General features: G+C 49.2%; 6 protein-coding genes across 6 annotated transcripts; 3 read left to right on the forward strand and 3 right to left on the reverse strand.

Annotated features, from left to right (window-relative positions):
• Nucleotides 1-67: 67 nt before the first annotated feature.
• On the forward strand, nucleotides 68-2,027 carry N7487_002211 (uncharacterized protein; the record flags this gene model as incomplete). Its single annotated transcript, XM_056869958.1, has 3 exons — nucleotides 68-384; nucleotides 558-1,190; nucleotides 1,256-2,027. 3 exons carry the CDS (start codon nucleotides 68-70, stop codon nucleotides 2,025-2,027), a joined length of 1,722 nt encoding a protein of 573 aa, XP_056734742.1.
• A 798-nt stretch (nucleotides 2,028-2,825) lies between these two features.
• On the reverse strand, nucleotides 2,826-5,324 carry N7487_002212 (PARP-type zinc finger-containing protein; the record flags this gene model as incomplete). The annotated part of the gene is given in 6 exon segments (XM_056869959.1): nucleotides 2,826-4,174; nucleotides 4,185-4,467; nucleotides 4,523-4,597; nucleotides 4,684-4,855; nucleotides 4,949-5,084; nucleotides 5,309-5,324. 6 exon segments carry the CDS (start codon nucleotides 5,322-5,324, stop codon nucleotides 2,826-2,828), a joined length of 2,031 nt encoding a protein of 676 aa, XP_056734743.1.
• A 1,599-nt stretch (nucleotides 5,325-6,923) lies between these two features.
• Nucleotides 6,924-7,505, forward strand: N7487_002213 (PRKRIP1 family protein; the record flags this gene model as incomplete). The annotated part of the gene is made up of 1 exon (XM_056869960.1): nucleotides 6,924-7,505. The coding sequence occupies one exon, from the start codon at nucleotides 6,924-6,926 to the stop codon at nucleotides 7,503-7,505; it is 582 nt and encodes a 193-aa protein (XP_056734744.1).
• Nucleotides 7,506-7,614: 109 nt separating this feature from the next.
• On the reverse strand, nucleotides 7,615-9,698 carry N7487_002214 (chaperonin-containing T-complex subunit CCT3). Its single transcript, XM_056869961.1, has 6 exons — nucleotides 9,557-9,698; nucleotides 9,437-9,503; nucleotides 9,166-9,374; nucleotides 8,522-9,112; nucleotides 7,824-8,461; nucleotides 7,615-7,765 (listed from the first exon to the last, which is right to left on the reverse strand). The coding sequence occupies exons 1-6, from the start codon at nucleotides 9,579-9,581 to the stop codon at nucleotides 7,676-7,678; spliced, it is 1,620 nt and encodes a 539-aa protein (XP_056734745.1). The 5' UTR covers nucleotides 9,582-9,698; the 3' UTR covers nucleotides 7,615-7,675.
• A 1,064-nt stretch (nucleotides 9,699-10,762) lies between these two features.
• Nucleotides 10,763-12,232, reverse strand: N7487_002215 (uncharacterized protein; the record flags this gene model as incomplete). Its single annotated transcript, XM_056869962.1, has 4 exons — nucleotides 10,763-11,141; nucleotides 11,206-11,850; nucleotides 11,905-11,949; nucleotides 12,024-12,232. 4 exons carry the CDS (start codon nucleotides 12,230-12,232, stop codon nucleotides 10,763-10,765), a joined length of 1,278 nt encoding a protein of 425 aa, XP_056734746.1.
• Nucleotides 12,233-12,640: 408 nt separating this feature from the next.
• On the forward strand, nucleotides 12,641-14,205 carry N7487_002216 (bifunctional AAA family ATPase chaperone/translocase BCS1; the record flags this gene model as incomplete). The annotated part of the gene is made up of 2 exons (XM_056869963.1): nucleotides 12,641-12,781; nucleotides 12,841-14,205. 2 exons carry the CDS (start codon nucleotides 12,641-12,643, stop codon nucleotides 14,203-14,205), a joined length of 1,506 nt encoding a protein of 501 aa, XP_056734747.1.
• Between the last annotated feature and the right edge of the window lie 124 nt (nucleotides 14,206-14,329).

Raw genomic sequence — 14,329 nt, forward strand, 5'->3', positions numbered from 1 at the left:
AGCCTTTTGCACCGACTCTGACAATCCCCCAGCTCCCGGTGACCAAGCTTAACAACCCTCATCTGAAATGGCCAGTGAAGTCTCAGATACCCCATTTCACAACACCGCGAACAAAATGGGGCCCAGAACTTTTCTGACCACTGACCTGAGACACCTGAACAAGCCCCGCACCCTAGAGCCCGGTGAAACCCTCATTATCCGGTACAAGAATTCCCTTCGGCAGTACAAATCCGACGTCTGGATTGGCGTAGTTTTGCCAGACCAATTCGGCCCAACCAGACACATCTCTCGCCGCCCTGTTGGTGCCCAGCCGATTGAAGGTGAGTGGATGACACACCCGAAAGACCGGATGTATTCCGTGTACCTTCCGGGGCGAAATATGTAGTAAGTTTGACCTCTTTTTTCACATCCAAAAAAGACCCCCGACGTTGCATGTTTATTGATGTATATGTGGACCCACTCGCTTTTCTTCATTCATGTTGATCTCTATGTCGGTTTTTCTGACAGTGCATATTTACCTGCTTATCGATCTAAATTGCACGCTAACACGTTTGAAGCAAATGGGTCGGACTCCAGGATATCTTTGTCCTCAACGAGAAGACAGTCAACGTTCTTCGACGCGCCGGGAGGGAGCCAGACGCTAAGATCTGGGACGATCTTATAGACATTATCCGAACTGAGCCCGGGCTCGACTTCTGGAAGAACATGTCTCTCCAGGAACTAGGTGCCAAAGGAAAACGAGGCAAGGAACTCCGTCTCGTGTTACCGAGTGGCCATGAAGACCTTGTCTCCGGCGGAGAAAGCCATGGTGACGACGAGCTCGAGGAAGATGAAGATGAACATAAAGAAGTTCCATCAGATAACATGGAGCCTAGTACTGATATTGCATCTCGCTCATCTAATGAGCAAACAACTATCAGATCATTTTCTGACGCGCGTGCTGCACAGGGTGTTCAGTTCAGGCAGACATTGAAATTGCTTCAAGGTGCCCACTCCACTGCATCTCCATCAGAAAAAACCACTTTTGCAGACAGAGAGGGTTCTAGTTTAGGGATGACACGGAAATTCAACCCGTGTCCCCCTCTGATGCCTCCCACTTCTTCTCCTTCTCTCCCAACCTCATCGGTGTTCATTACCCCACCAACCAGCATGACTCAAGGCACCGTGCCTAAGGTTGAGAGTGATACTAGGTTTGTCAAGCTCTGATGTAAAGTCTCGATCCGCCTCCACTGACAAATATATTTTAAATCTACAGTGCTAGTGGTATTGCTTCAAATGTGGCACCCCAGCAACCCGTTGCAGAGTTCTCAATCTTTGATTTGACCCTCAGCCAAGCTCTGAACCACGTATTCCTGAATCAAAACGAGGCCGCCAAGATCACCGATGTGTTTCTCGGCGCGGTGGCCCTCGAAAGACAGCCCGAACGCCTGCAGATTCGTGAATACTTAGCGGATGGCGAATTCCTCCCTCGCCTGATCACACTGAAAAGCTCAGGATTCTCTCATCCCACTCCATTCCCAGCTCTGGATTCCAACAGCAGCACCACCTTCCGCCTGGTTGGCGACCAAATGGGAATTGGTCAAAGCTTCAAACTCCAGGGCGTGAGCAATAGTCTCGATCTGGAAAATGCCATTACCACCCTCGGAAAAGTGTACCTTCAAGCCCGCCGTTTTGGCCTGATGGATTTGGTTTATCGAATTACATTCAAGCTCCAAGTCGCCTGGAACTGCTACCCAGAGCTATACCAATCCAAACCTCTTCTCGAAGTTGCCTATCTTGCCTTCTCTGGCTGGACAGAGTTTGATGAGGCTAAATGCGACTACCTCCAGTCATGGCTCATTCACTTCATTGCTGAGGCATCCGATTTGCTCACATACAATGCCAGCGAGCAGTTCTGGTCGTTGTTGCGATCCCATCCAAAGCTTCAAGACAAAGTTCTCAATCTTCGCACCCTCGCTCACGTCCATAACCCGGAGTTGTATGGCAATACCCGTGCTCTCCTTGAGAGTCGCGGTCTGGGAAACTAATGATGTGTACTCCTATCGAATGGGAACTACACAGGAAGCTTTGTCTCCCATAAAATGGCTTGCTTGTTTCTTTTGCCTTTTTACCCGTTTTACTCACGGCTCATTTTTGTTCTTAATTATTCCCTTTTTTTGCGTCACTTTCATTTGAATTTGCTGATTATGGCGTTTCGGTTATCTCCACCTTGCGCAGGAGAAGGAGTTCCATGGAATCGTTTATCCCCCCTTCCTTTCGTCGTTCTGAGGTGGACATAAGGAGATCAGGCAGGCTCATGGTTAGCCTTTATCAAGGTGGATATTCTTAATCAACAGATTTCATTCGTCGGACATGATAGTAGTGCTAGTCTTCGAAGACATACCCCATCCACCTTGATGTACAAACTCCTTGTTATTACAAGTTGTACAGCGGCAATTATTTTGGGAAATAATTAAATTCGTCATGTCAACTCGCAGGCTAATCGATGGTGAGAACGACCCGAAAATGAATACAAATATGACGGTGCGCCTATGCAAACCAGCCATCGCTAAAGGGAAACCGAATCCCATGCCCGGAGGAAAAAAAAAGAGATGAAAACATTAGAAGAATTAAAGAAAAAGAAAAAGAAAAAAAAAAAAGCAAATCGCTGGTAGCTCTCTGGTATCCATCGGGATTGTTGTACAGAACGAAATGGAAAACAAAAGACCCGATGGAAAAAGACCAGTTGAAACATAAAGCACAAAAGAGAAAAGTTGGTATTTCGTAATTCACAAGAGTGCAAGGTTCCGCACAGGAAATGAGGCAGACTAGGACAACAGGCAAGCTTAGGAGTCGTCATCGTAATCCTCTCCCTTGACTGGCTTCAGAGGAGACTCGAGGGGCTGCTTGGTAACGTCCCCAGAGGTCGGCTCAGTAGCGTTCTCAGTGGCCTTTTCGGTAACGCCCTCAACGAGCTTCACAGTAGCGCCCTCAGCAGTCTCGGTAGTGTCGGCAATAGGCTCATCGGGAACCTCGGAGGAAGCATTCTTGGGACCATCCTCAGACTTCACAGCGGTGTCCTCAACAGATTTCTCAGTGGAGGCCTCAGTAGGCCCCTTGTCAGCCTGGTCAGCAGACTCATCGGTGACCTTCGCGGCAGCCGGCTTGCGACCTCCGGTCTTAGGCTTCTCCTTGGTAGCGTCGGAGGGTTCAGCAACCTTGTCAGCAGCCGTCTTCCGGGTGCGAGTTGCCTTTGGCTTGTTCTCAGTGGCATTGTTGTCGTTGGTCTTGTTTTTGGCACTGCGAGTGCGCTTGGGCTTCTCGGTAGATTCCTCAGCGTGTTCTTCCTTTACAGCATCTGCTCCATTGGTCTTGGCTCCGTTGGCAGCGTTCGAGCCGTTCTTGGTATTTGCGGTATTTGCAGTCTTCACACGAGTGGTAGACTTCTTCGTCTCGCCGTTGGTAGGACCAGTCTTGTCGGCGGAGGAGACATCCTTCTCCACGGGAGAAACATTGTTCACATCCTTCTTGCCACGAACTGCACGCTTCTTGGCAGGCACGAAGATAGTGGCGGCCTCATTGTCAGAGACATCCTTGTCGGCGGGGGCGACAATTTCCTGAGCACCTTTCTTGGCACGAGTTGCACGAGTCATTGGCGCCTTCTTGTTTGGCTGATCCTCATTGGCAGGGGCAACTTCGCCGGACTCGTTGTCGGAAACGGAGGTAACAACTTTCTTGCTACGAGCAGCACGCTTGGTGGGCTCCTTGGGTTCAACGTTGCCAGAGGCAGTTTCATCTTTGGTAACCTTCTTGACACGAGTAGCACGCTTCTTGGGCTCGTTGTCGGCAGAGGCAGTTTCAGTGGTAATCTTCTTGGCACGAGGACCACGCTTCTTGGGCTCGGTTTGTTCCTCCTTGGGCTCGATATCAGCAGAGGCAGTTTCAGTGGTAATCTTCTTGGCACGAGGACCACGCTTCTTGGGCTCGGTTTGTTCCTCCTTGGGCTCGATATCAGCAGAGGCAGTTTCAGTGGTAATCTTCTTGGCACGAGGACCACGCTTCTTGGGCTCGGTTTGTTCCTCCTTGGGCTCGATATCAGCAGAGGCAGTTTCATTGGTGACCTTCTTGGCACGAGCACGCTTCTTGGGCTCAGTGGGCTCGGTGGTCATCTCAGTGTCAGCATCGGCACCCTCGTCTTCAGAAACCTTCTTTGGGGGGGCGGCCACGGCCACGCTTCTTAGGCTCAACCTTGACATCAGCCTCCGTGACAGTAACTTGGTCCTCAGCAGCCTTCTTTGCGCCGCGGCCACGCTTCTTGGCGTCCTTGGGCTCAGTGTCAACGATAGCAGCCTCGGCAATAGCATCATCCTGATTATCGGTAGCCTTCTTGGTACGAGTTTGCTTCTTCTTGGCGGGCTCCTCCTCGGCATTCTCGGAATCAGTCAAGCCATGCTTCTGAGCAGGAGAGGACTGCTCAGCTTCCTCAGACTGAGAGTGAGATTAGTATCTCATATGACATGGATACAAAGTGGAATCCACGAACCTCATCGGCCTTGGCCTTGGTCTTGCGGCTCTTGGGACGCATGCCAACATGTCCAGGACGGTTGAATTCAATTTCCTAGGAAGTATTAGTTGATCCGCAGACTGAAACCCCTTTTCGAAAGGAAATGATCCAAGTGTGCAGATCGAGGAAAGTGAACTTACGCCATTCCATTCCTCATCTTCGACGTGACCCACTTCGATGGCCTTGCGAACCTTCTCCTGGAGCTCATCGGTAAGCTCATCGAAGCCGTCAAGGAGAGAGAAATCAAGATCCCCAGAGTCCGTAGTGAGCTCCTTCGTAACGTTCAGGATTTGCTTGGGGGTAAAGCAACCCCTAAAAGAGGTCAGTACTTGATATCATTTGCTCAGGATTAGAAGCCATGAATAATATTAAGACCACCATGTGTCTTAACAAGGCTGGACTCACCAGTGGCGCCAGTACCAGGCCTGGAAGGTCGCATTGTCCACCCATGTGCCAACACGTAATTCACCCTTGGCAATCTTAATCCTCTCTTCGATGCAATCAGGGGCCTTGCAGCCAGCACGGCCTTGAGCGGCAATCTCTAATCATGAAGTTAGTCGTGATGTCATGAAGGCTATTGTAGCTCTTTGTTCAATTCAGGAGAAGTGGATATATTTTTTTGGTCAGAAACGACAGAATACTCCAAGGAGATATCCATGAATTAGGGCATGGCATCACATTTTCAGTCGTGCAACCAGACGGAGGCTCATTGACCATGCGAACACCAGCAAGGAAGACATAGAAATACGAGACGATGCAACTTACCAAATCTGTATGGCATTTTGACTGATTGTAGTCACTATGCAAGTAGGGGAAAAAGGAAGTGTAAGTTTGTAAGTGTGAGGTTGATGGATGAAGTGAAGTAAGTAGGGTAGTACCAGCTGGGCAGGACACAGATATGCGGGTCACTGGTGACTATGTAGTGAACAAAGGAACAAAGGGAATATGAACAAAGAAAATCAACCCGTTTGCACAGACTGACCACAGTCCGAAAAAAGGAAAGTTCAAAAATCGAAGTTATTGTAAGCACAAAATCAATGAGATCATTTAAAGTGGACAGCTGTAAGAAAGTCTTATTAGGTGGTCACTTGGCCTTTATCCGAGTATTCGTTTATGCCCTCTCTATCATTGTTCTCAGTGAATAGTGAGATAAATGACATATAAAGATTCCCATTTGGGGGAAATAATAATGTGGAACAAAGAACAAAGAACAAAGAAATGATCCCTTTGTCCCGCCCCTTTTGAACATGCATTTTCTAGCCAATCAGAAGTCATCTCGGCATATAATTAGCTATTCCAAAATTCTGTTATTTCTTTAATATTTTCCCTTCAATCGCCGCGTTTTAAGTTATTATTGATTCATTTGATTGGTATGCATTGTGCATACTAGACCTAAAAAGGGTCTGACGTTTGTTACTTCCAAGTGCGCGAAGTATTCAAAGGATGGTTGAAAATATACCTAGCGAGTAGGAGTAAACTTGATTTTCTGTTGTTTTGAAATATTATGTTTCATCCTAGTACGTTGACTATTCATTGTTAGGGGGCGACCTTGACTTAGGGCATGGCAATGCTTCCTATGACCTTCTTATGACTGAAGATATCCGTACCGTCGACATATCCCAATACATAGCTCAAAGCAGCTAGTAATCAGTTTGGGGAATATTGTAACCTTGGCAATAAGGAAATCATGACATCTCACAGCATAATAAATTTTGATAATAAATTTTGATAACATAAGGATGTGACAAGAAGGGTTCTCCCCCGCAACCTGTGATGTTGATGGGAGTCGATTGAGCTGCTATGATATCCAGCTCTTTAGGCATCAATTTCATAGGTGTTCCCATTTCATAGGAATAAATCGTATGAGGATCTGTCACAAGAGCCGGATTCTATGTGGGAAAGGCCCAAGGATGGGTATTCCAAGCGGAGACGTGTAAAGAATTGGCATTCCACGCCTACATAATTCCCGAGATGCCACTTTGGATATCACTAAGACAGTATCGAAAAGATATCGGATCATCAGCAACCTGAATAGCATCAAAACAAGCATCCCAAGTATAAATAGTATTGGAAGAAAACCTTTGGAAACGGTGATCTGCTATGTGCTTATGCCGCTAACCGAAGGCGGTTAGAGTATTTCGACGGTTGAAGGTTGCCCAAGTCTACATCTTGAGCTTGGTACTACCTACTACTCGCCTTTCTCGGTGCACTCAAGCAACAATCCAAACCCCACAAAACACACAGTGGCCACCTCCTAGTGCCAGAAGGGACACCTCCTTCACTACAACTCCAAAGGAGAAGACATCAATTCAACCCACTCGCGCAAACCCCGCCGATTCCACGCGGTCGCATCACCTCTCCTCGACCTAAAGCCCACAAAATGTCCGAACCAGGCCCAGAATCCATCCCCACAAGCGCAGATCCGCGCAGCAAGCGGCCAACAAAACGGCGCGCCGTGACACCGCATTCCGAGGTTGCCAATGAGATCCAGACACTCTTCAAAGACCCGAGTAAAGACTTGCACCTACCAGATGCCTTGAAGCCTCGTACCGTGGCATCCCTCTCGGCGCCACCAGAGATTGTCACAAATGTGCAGGGTTCTTCGGCTGGTGCGGGCTCCGGCGAATTCCACGTGTACAAGGCTAGTCGGCGGCGAGAGTACGAACGGCTGCGAATGATGCAGTCCGAGGTGGATGCCGAGAAGAATAATGAGGCTTGGGAGAAAGAGCGGGAGGAGAAGAAGCGCAAGGATAACGAGAAGACAGAGAAGAACCGGAGGAGGAGGGAGAAGAAGAAGAATGCGCGTGGGAAGAAGGGTGGTGATCAGATGGATGCTGCTCCTGTGGAGAGCTCGGCTGCCCCAGGCTCGATGGTCACTATGGCAGATCAGGATGGAGGCGATGTGAATGGCCAGGTGGCCCAGCAGGAAGTTCCTGGTGTTATTTTCCACGATGAGGACTAGCGGAGGCAGGTTCAAAGGCTGGCTGTGTACGATACGAAGATACCCAGATCATCTGGATTTTGTTTTTTTGAATCTAGGATATTCATACAGAAGGAAGACAGCCATGAGGCAAATCGTGTAACATTATGTACGGACCTCGAGTCCAATCATTTTTCTTTTTCGTCTATCAATCATTCCTCGCCGCCACCGCCGCCGCCGGCGATCTGTTGAGCGGACTTTCCGCTGCAGATGTCGTCGACACGGAGAAGGAGACATGCGGACTAGAGAGAGATATGTCAGTGAAATGTAGTACGTATGGGGAAACGTTACGATGCTTACCTCGACCGCAGTCTTGATGCTCTGAAGCTTGACGGCCTCGGGCTCCCAAACACCGTACTCCTTCATATCAACCAAGTTGCCGGACTCGCCGTCCAGACCCCAGGTGTTGTGGCCCTCAACGTGCTTGGCACGGAGACTGGTAAGCACACGGATGGGGCTGGAGCCAGCGTTCTGGGCCAATGTACGGGGAATGACCTCCATAGCGTCGGCAACAGCCTTGTATGGCCACTGCTGGACACCCTCGACGGAGCGGGCAAGCTGGCTGAGCTTCACGGAGACAGCCATCTCAGTAGCACCTCCACCGGGGGACAGACGAGGGTGGAAAATAACGTTACGAGCAACGGACATGGCATCCTGCAAGTTGCGCTCAATCTCGTTAAGGATATCCTTGGAGGGGCCGCGCAGCAGGATTGTGCAGGCCTTCGGGGACTTGCACTTGCGCATGAATGTGAAGTACTCATCACCAATCTTCTCAATCTCGAACAGTCCGCACCCGGTACCAATATCAGACTCCTGGATGTCATCGACACGGTTGACGATAGTAGCACCGCTTGCACGGGCGATACGGTTGTTATCCGTCTTTCGCACACGGCGGAGGGCTGTGACGTTGGCCTTCACCAGGAAGTGCTGTGCAAGATCTAGTAAAGCTCGGTGGTTAGAACATGCAATCAATCACCCCAATCAGACCGCTTGCTTACCAGAAACACCCTTCTCGGTGATAACAACATCGGGCTTGAAAGCCAGAACGGCCTCGCACATGTGCTTGACCTGCTCCTCCTCAATCTGGAGAATACGGTTCCAGTCATCCTCCTTGGAGATCTCAATGTTGGTTTGAGACTCTCCCTTCTTGTACTCAAGGGGGCAATCCAGGAGAAGAATACGGGGGTTTTCGATTCTGCGACGCATCTTGGGATGCGTGATATCCTTGTTGACCATCACACCGTCAATAACCTCAGAGTCCTCGATTTGACCACCGGGGACCTTCTCAATACGGGCGTAGCGCTTGATGTCGACTTCCTGCTTTCCACCGCCGACATCGAAGGAGACGGTTCGCACAGCGCGCAAGGCGAGGCTGCACATGAGCTCTGACCAACGGGACACGAACTTGGTTCCGATGGAGGACTGAATAAGGCTGTACATGGCCTTATCATCGTGAATGTCGACGGGTGTCGAGACATCCTCCACGATCTGGAGGGCATCGGCGAGGGCACGCTTGAAAGCCTGGATAATGACGACGGGGTGGATGTTGCGTTCGAGCTGGGGGATGGCCTGGGCGAGCATTTCACCGGCTACAGAATATCAGCATTTACCCTCCAACCTTCCGAGATAAATCTTATCATACCAAGGATGATGACTGTTGTGGTACCATCACCGACCTCCTCGTCCTGGGTACGGCTGAGCTCGATCATGCTCTTGGCCGCGGGGTGCGACACTTCGATCTCTCGCAAGATAGCGTGGCCATCGTTGGTCAAAACAATACCACCCATAGGGTCAAGCAGCATCTTCAACATCGCCTTGGGTCCGAGACATGACCGAATGATATCCGCAACACTGGTGTTTATTGAATTAGCATCGAGCAGGGAAGAACATCGAAGGATCGGGGGATAATGTACGTCTTCGCCGCGGTAATGTTAGACATCTGTGCTTTCCGGCCAACCTGGCGCTCGCCGGAATTGGTGTCTGGATGATTTGTTAGCACTTAAAGGGGATCAACTCGATGGGGGGTAACCTACTCATCACCACCACCGGAGCCTGCATATTGGCGGTGTTTTGTTGTAGTTTGAGTGGGAATTAGATATAAAACGGTCTTTATCACTTGTCAATATTAAAAAATATTGCACGAAGATGACAATCTAAGAGTTCCGACTTCAACGCTGTTCGCCCGCATTCCATCAAATTTCCAGGCGAAGTGGGAGCTCCCTCGGGCTAGTCCACATATGGCTAGCGTGTCACCCTGACAAACCAGGCAAACATCTCCAACTTATCTACGTCTTAGCAACTCTACAACATTGTATATATTCATCGTGATACGGTCTGTTTCATGATTCTGGCTCTCACTGGATTTGCAGTGACATTGATACGAGATGAGAATATAGATATGTATCAAAGGGGAAATGGATACTGTGAAAGTGTCAATGCAGGTTTGTCAAACGGTTCTCAACACAGAGAATATCGAAGATGATCGAAGAAGGAATATTGAAAAAGAAGTGTCTCAAAGATCATGGAGATGGCGAATAGATGCGAGCTTGACGGAAAGGGCAATTAGAAGGCAATGTAAGAGGCAGGAAGAAGAATCTTAAGCAAGATATATGGATGGATAACGAATTAAGAATTTAGGACGTAAATATCCATGGATACATAGTGTATTAACAATATCGTCATATATTACGATTTGTAAGGTAAAGGCACAGTGAAGACACAGTGAAAGCGTGTATATATTTAGAAGAATTGATCTTCTAATCATTGTATATCGCATATGAGACTACGATCGGCTCCAGATCACCGTGTAAAAGATAGGCTTGCTCTCCGTGTCTTGCCTTTGCTTTGCCGAAGAGGAAAGTGTCGAAAATTGCAACTTATTTAATCCTTTTTCGTTTAGGGTGGCCGAGAAGAACGGTTCTAAGTCCCCCATGATCATGTTAGGGGCTCTCCTGCGAAATTCATGGCACAATCAAGGAAAGAACGTTCATCGACAACAAAAATCACATAGGAACCTAGGTAAATATGGCGGCAGAGCGGGATATCCAAAACCTGGGGCAAAGTTGTTGGGGTAATATATGCGGCACCAAACGAGAATATAAATGGTGATCATCCAAACCCATATGAACGAGAAATATAGGATCACTTCGCTGTTATGTAAACCTTGAACGGCAATGCAAAATCATACAAAAAGGAGCGGGGACAAGCAACGGGCTAATGTACACGAAGTGGAGTTTTGTTCAAAACACTCGGCTCTCCCCAATATCACACACATCAAAAACACCATTCTCGGCGATATCATGCTTTTTCAACGCCTCTTTGAGCTTCTTGGGAGGCTCAAGCACATCCTCCTCAGTAAGTACCCAAGTACCCCAGTGCATGCCCAATGCCTTTTTGCACTTGGTGTCTTTAAAAATACGAACAGCATCATGGGGGTCAGAATGTGCTGGACTGAAAATATGACGAGGAGCGTACGCTCCAATGGGGATCAAGCCGAGATCAAATGGTCCCCGGAACTCACCTACCTGCTCGAAGGCAGGACATATGGGGAAATTGTACTTGGGGTCCCAATCATCCTCCCCTTCTGGTAGTTCATCGACTGCCCTATAGCCGGAATCACTATGTTGGAGGTCAGCAAAGCATGATTCTGATAGAGTGGGTGGGTCGGGGGAGCTTATCATACCCAGCAAAATACACCTTGCTACCACCAGATTCAATGGCCCAGGAAGCCCATAGTGTCTTGTATTTGTCGAAAGGAGTGCGGGCAGTAACATGCTGACAAGGCAGGCAACTGATGCGCGCCTTGATCTCGGCCGCGGCGGAAGCTTCGCCTACTGGTTCAACCTGGGCTTGCTTTCCCTCCTTGGGCGACATCGCAACATCACGCTCATCCCACCAATCCATCTCGGTTACATTTTTGATGCCCGAGCTGTGGAACCAGGACTTGTTGCCTAGTGGGGCGAAGAAGTGGCAATTGGGGTGCCTCTTCGCGATCTCCGAGACAGTTGGGTAGGACAGATGGTCGTAGTGATTGTGGGAGATGACCACCGCGTCGATGGCAGGGATATCCTTGATTTGACATGCAGGCTCAGTATAGCGCTTGGGACCTAGGGAATATGGCCCACAGCATGGACCGCAACGTGCTTCGAACACAGGGTCAAACAGTACTCGGAGACCACTTGGGAACTCCACATAATAGCATGCATGTCCAAGCCAAGTTGCGCGCAGCTTAGGGGTATCGCGGCTGGGAAGAAATTCGGGTTTGCGAACGGTGACTGTTGGCGGGGTGGTATCGGGATTGTTCGCTTTGCCATTCAATCGACGAAGGCTGCAGTTGCACGCATTAGATCCTGATTTCCTTCGATGGCCGACAGCTACCTACATCATCATTTGCATGATATCTTTTGAGTCCATATCGCGAAAAGACCTACGAGACGGCACTGCTGGTTAGTCTATGCGACGAACGATCAAGAAACCGGAAAGTAACAGAGTCTCACTTACTCCCAAGGGTTTCTGAATCCACTCTTGGCATGATGACTTTTCTTCAAAACATCTTCTGGGCTAGGTCTAGCCGGGGATTTGGCCACAGTCAGCGCATATAGCACTTCAGTAGTGGGTGCGGCGCTCATGTTGCGGACTGCTGGATGAATAACGCGTTGGTACTGCAGGTGTGTCCGCCGAGTAAGCGGGGGACGGAAAAGGAGTCGCATGGGAGGCCAAGGCTTTATAAAGAACACAGCCTTCTTGGTCGGGCAATGAACACGAAGCGCTTTGGGTAGAGGAATGCGAGATGCAGAAAGTTATTTTAATTCCGATATCTCCGACATGGGGGCCATCACCTACCCATGTGAATATTGGGGCCACCGGAGTGTAAAGCTATACATCTCCCCTTATATTCAATACTTGAAGATCAGGCATGATTGTACATTCCAACCTTCGAAGGTTGTAGTTCTCCTGGATGTTCTCCTGGATGTTCTCCTCGTTGATTTTCCCATAGATTACCCGGTGACATGACCGTGGGTACTGTGTACCTCAAATTCTCGGCCCGTCGTAACTCCGATATCTGCGCTTATCGATCTTCTCGACATTCGCGATCTTCACAACGCTGTTGATTTGGTATGGAGCCAAATGCGGTCCCTAGTGCTGCGCCGTCTGCGGGCGACCTGATTCTACAGCAGAGAACACAGGCCCTACAGTCGGCGCAAAAAGGCGACGGAAGTCTCTTCTCGCAGCTCACGAGTAATCCCTTGTTCACAGCGGTATGAGGCCTACCAGTGTTTTGGTCCCAAACGATGTGCTAATATTGCTTTCTTACTAGGGATTTGGCCTTGCAGGTCTTGGAGCCGGATTGACCTTAGCACAGAAAGGCGTTCGACATGGCGCTGCTCTTCTTCGCCGGCGGATGCTAGTGGACGTCGAGATCAGCATCAAAGATGACTCCTATCCGTGGTTCCTACACTGGATGACTCTTTACCAACAATCACAACTCAATGCAGGAAAAGCTGCGGCGAATACCTCTACCTACATGGACCGATTCCTCCAAAAGCTCACACCCGGCATGCGCCACCTCTCCATCCAAACGCAGAAAGTCGAACATTCGAACGGAGCAATTCACACACACTTTTCGCTGATTCCGGGGCCTGGAAAACACGTTCTCCGATACAAGAATGCGTTTGTCTTTGTCAATCGTATGCGCGAGTCGAAGTCCCGCGATATTCAGACCGGAAAGCCATGGGAGACAATCACTCTCACCACCCTCTACTCTCAACGTCATATATTCGAGGACCTCTTCACTGAAGCTCATGCGTACGCCGCAAAGGGCCACGAAGGAAAGACAACAATCTATAACAGTTGGGGCACCGAGTGGAAACCATTTGGAAATCCGCGCCGGAAGCGTCCATTGGAGTCGGTCGTTCTCCACGAGGGTGTCAAGGAGCGGATTTTGGCAGATGTGGAAGACTTCATTTCAAGCTCATCATGGTATCATGACCGTGGAATTCCGTACCGACGAGGATATCTCTTATACGGTCCTCCGGGTACCGGCAAAAGTTCTTTTATCCAGGCACTAGCGGGCGAGTTGGATTACGACATTGCCATTCTGAACCTGAGTGAGCGTGGCCTTACTGATGACCGGTTAAATCATTTGCTCACAATTGTTCCCAACCGAACGCTGGTTCTGTTGGAAGATGTGGATGCCGCGTTCTCGAACCGACGCGAACAAAGTGACGCAGATGGCTATCGTGGGGCTAATGTGACTTTCTCGGGACTGCTCAATGCACTTGATGGAGTTGCCAGTGCAGAGGAGCGGATCATCTTCCTTACTACCAACCACGTTGAACGACTTGACGAGGCGTTGGTCCGTCCTGGGCGGGTGGATATGACTGTCCGCCTGGGCGAAGTGACTCGTTACCAGGTCGGATGTTTATGGGATCGATTCTATGAAGATATCGATACCGACGGGGTTTATCGCAAACTTTTCTTGGATCGACTTCAAGAGCTTGGCTTGATTGAAGATGAAATTGGCAACAAAGCTGATCGGTCTATGAACACCAGTGCAGCTGCTCTCCAAGGGTTATTCTTGTATAACAAGGGTAACATGGAAGGTGCGATTTCCATGGCAGAGGGTCTGACCTACACTGTGCACACTGAGGCCTTGGGTCAAGACCAGGGGAAGAACGAGTAATTGTACACTATCATGTAAATAAGATCATTAAAATATATAGACATTCGTATGATGTACGGATTGACTGCACAAGCTATACCTATGGAAATAAGCTCATCGCGAAACCAGGATCACCAAGGGTAAA

This window comes from Penicillium crustosum, assembly GCF_028827405.1.
Source record: "Penicillium crustosum strain IBT 35664 chromosome Unknown utg000001l_segment0_segment0, whole genome shotgun sequence".
NCBI classification, from domain to species: Eukaryota; Fungi; Ascomycota; class Eurotiomycetes; order Eurotiales; family Aspergillaceae; genus Penicillium; species Penicillium crustosum.

What these genes read in the sequence shown, in the direction of transcription:
- N7487_002214 (XM_056869961.1), bottom strand. Translation starts at nt 9,581, where the DNA reads ATGCAGGCTCCGGTGGTGGTGATGA. An exon ending in GGCTCCGGTGGTGGTGATGA is followed by an intron (nt 9,504 to 9,556) that starts GTAGGTTACCCC and finishes CAAATCATCCAG; the next exon opens with ACACCAATTCCGGCGAGCGC. An exon ending in CACCGAGAAGGGTGTTTCTG is followed by an intron (nt 8,462 to 8,521) that starts GTAAGCAAGCGG and finishes GAGCTTTACTAG; the next exon opens with ATCTTGCACAGCACTTCCTG.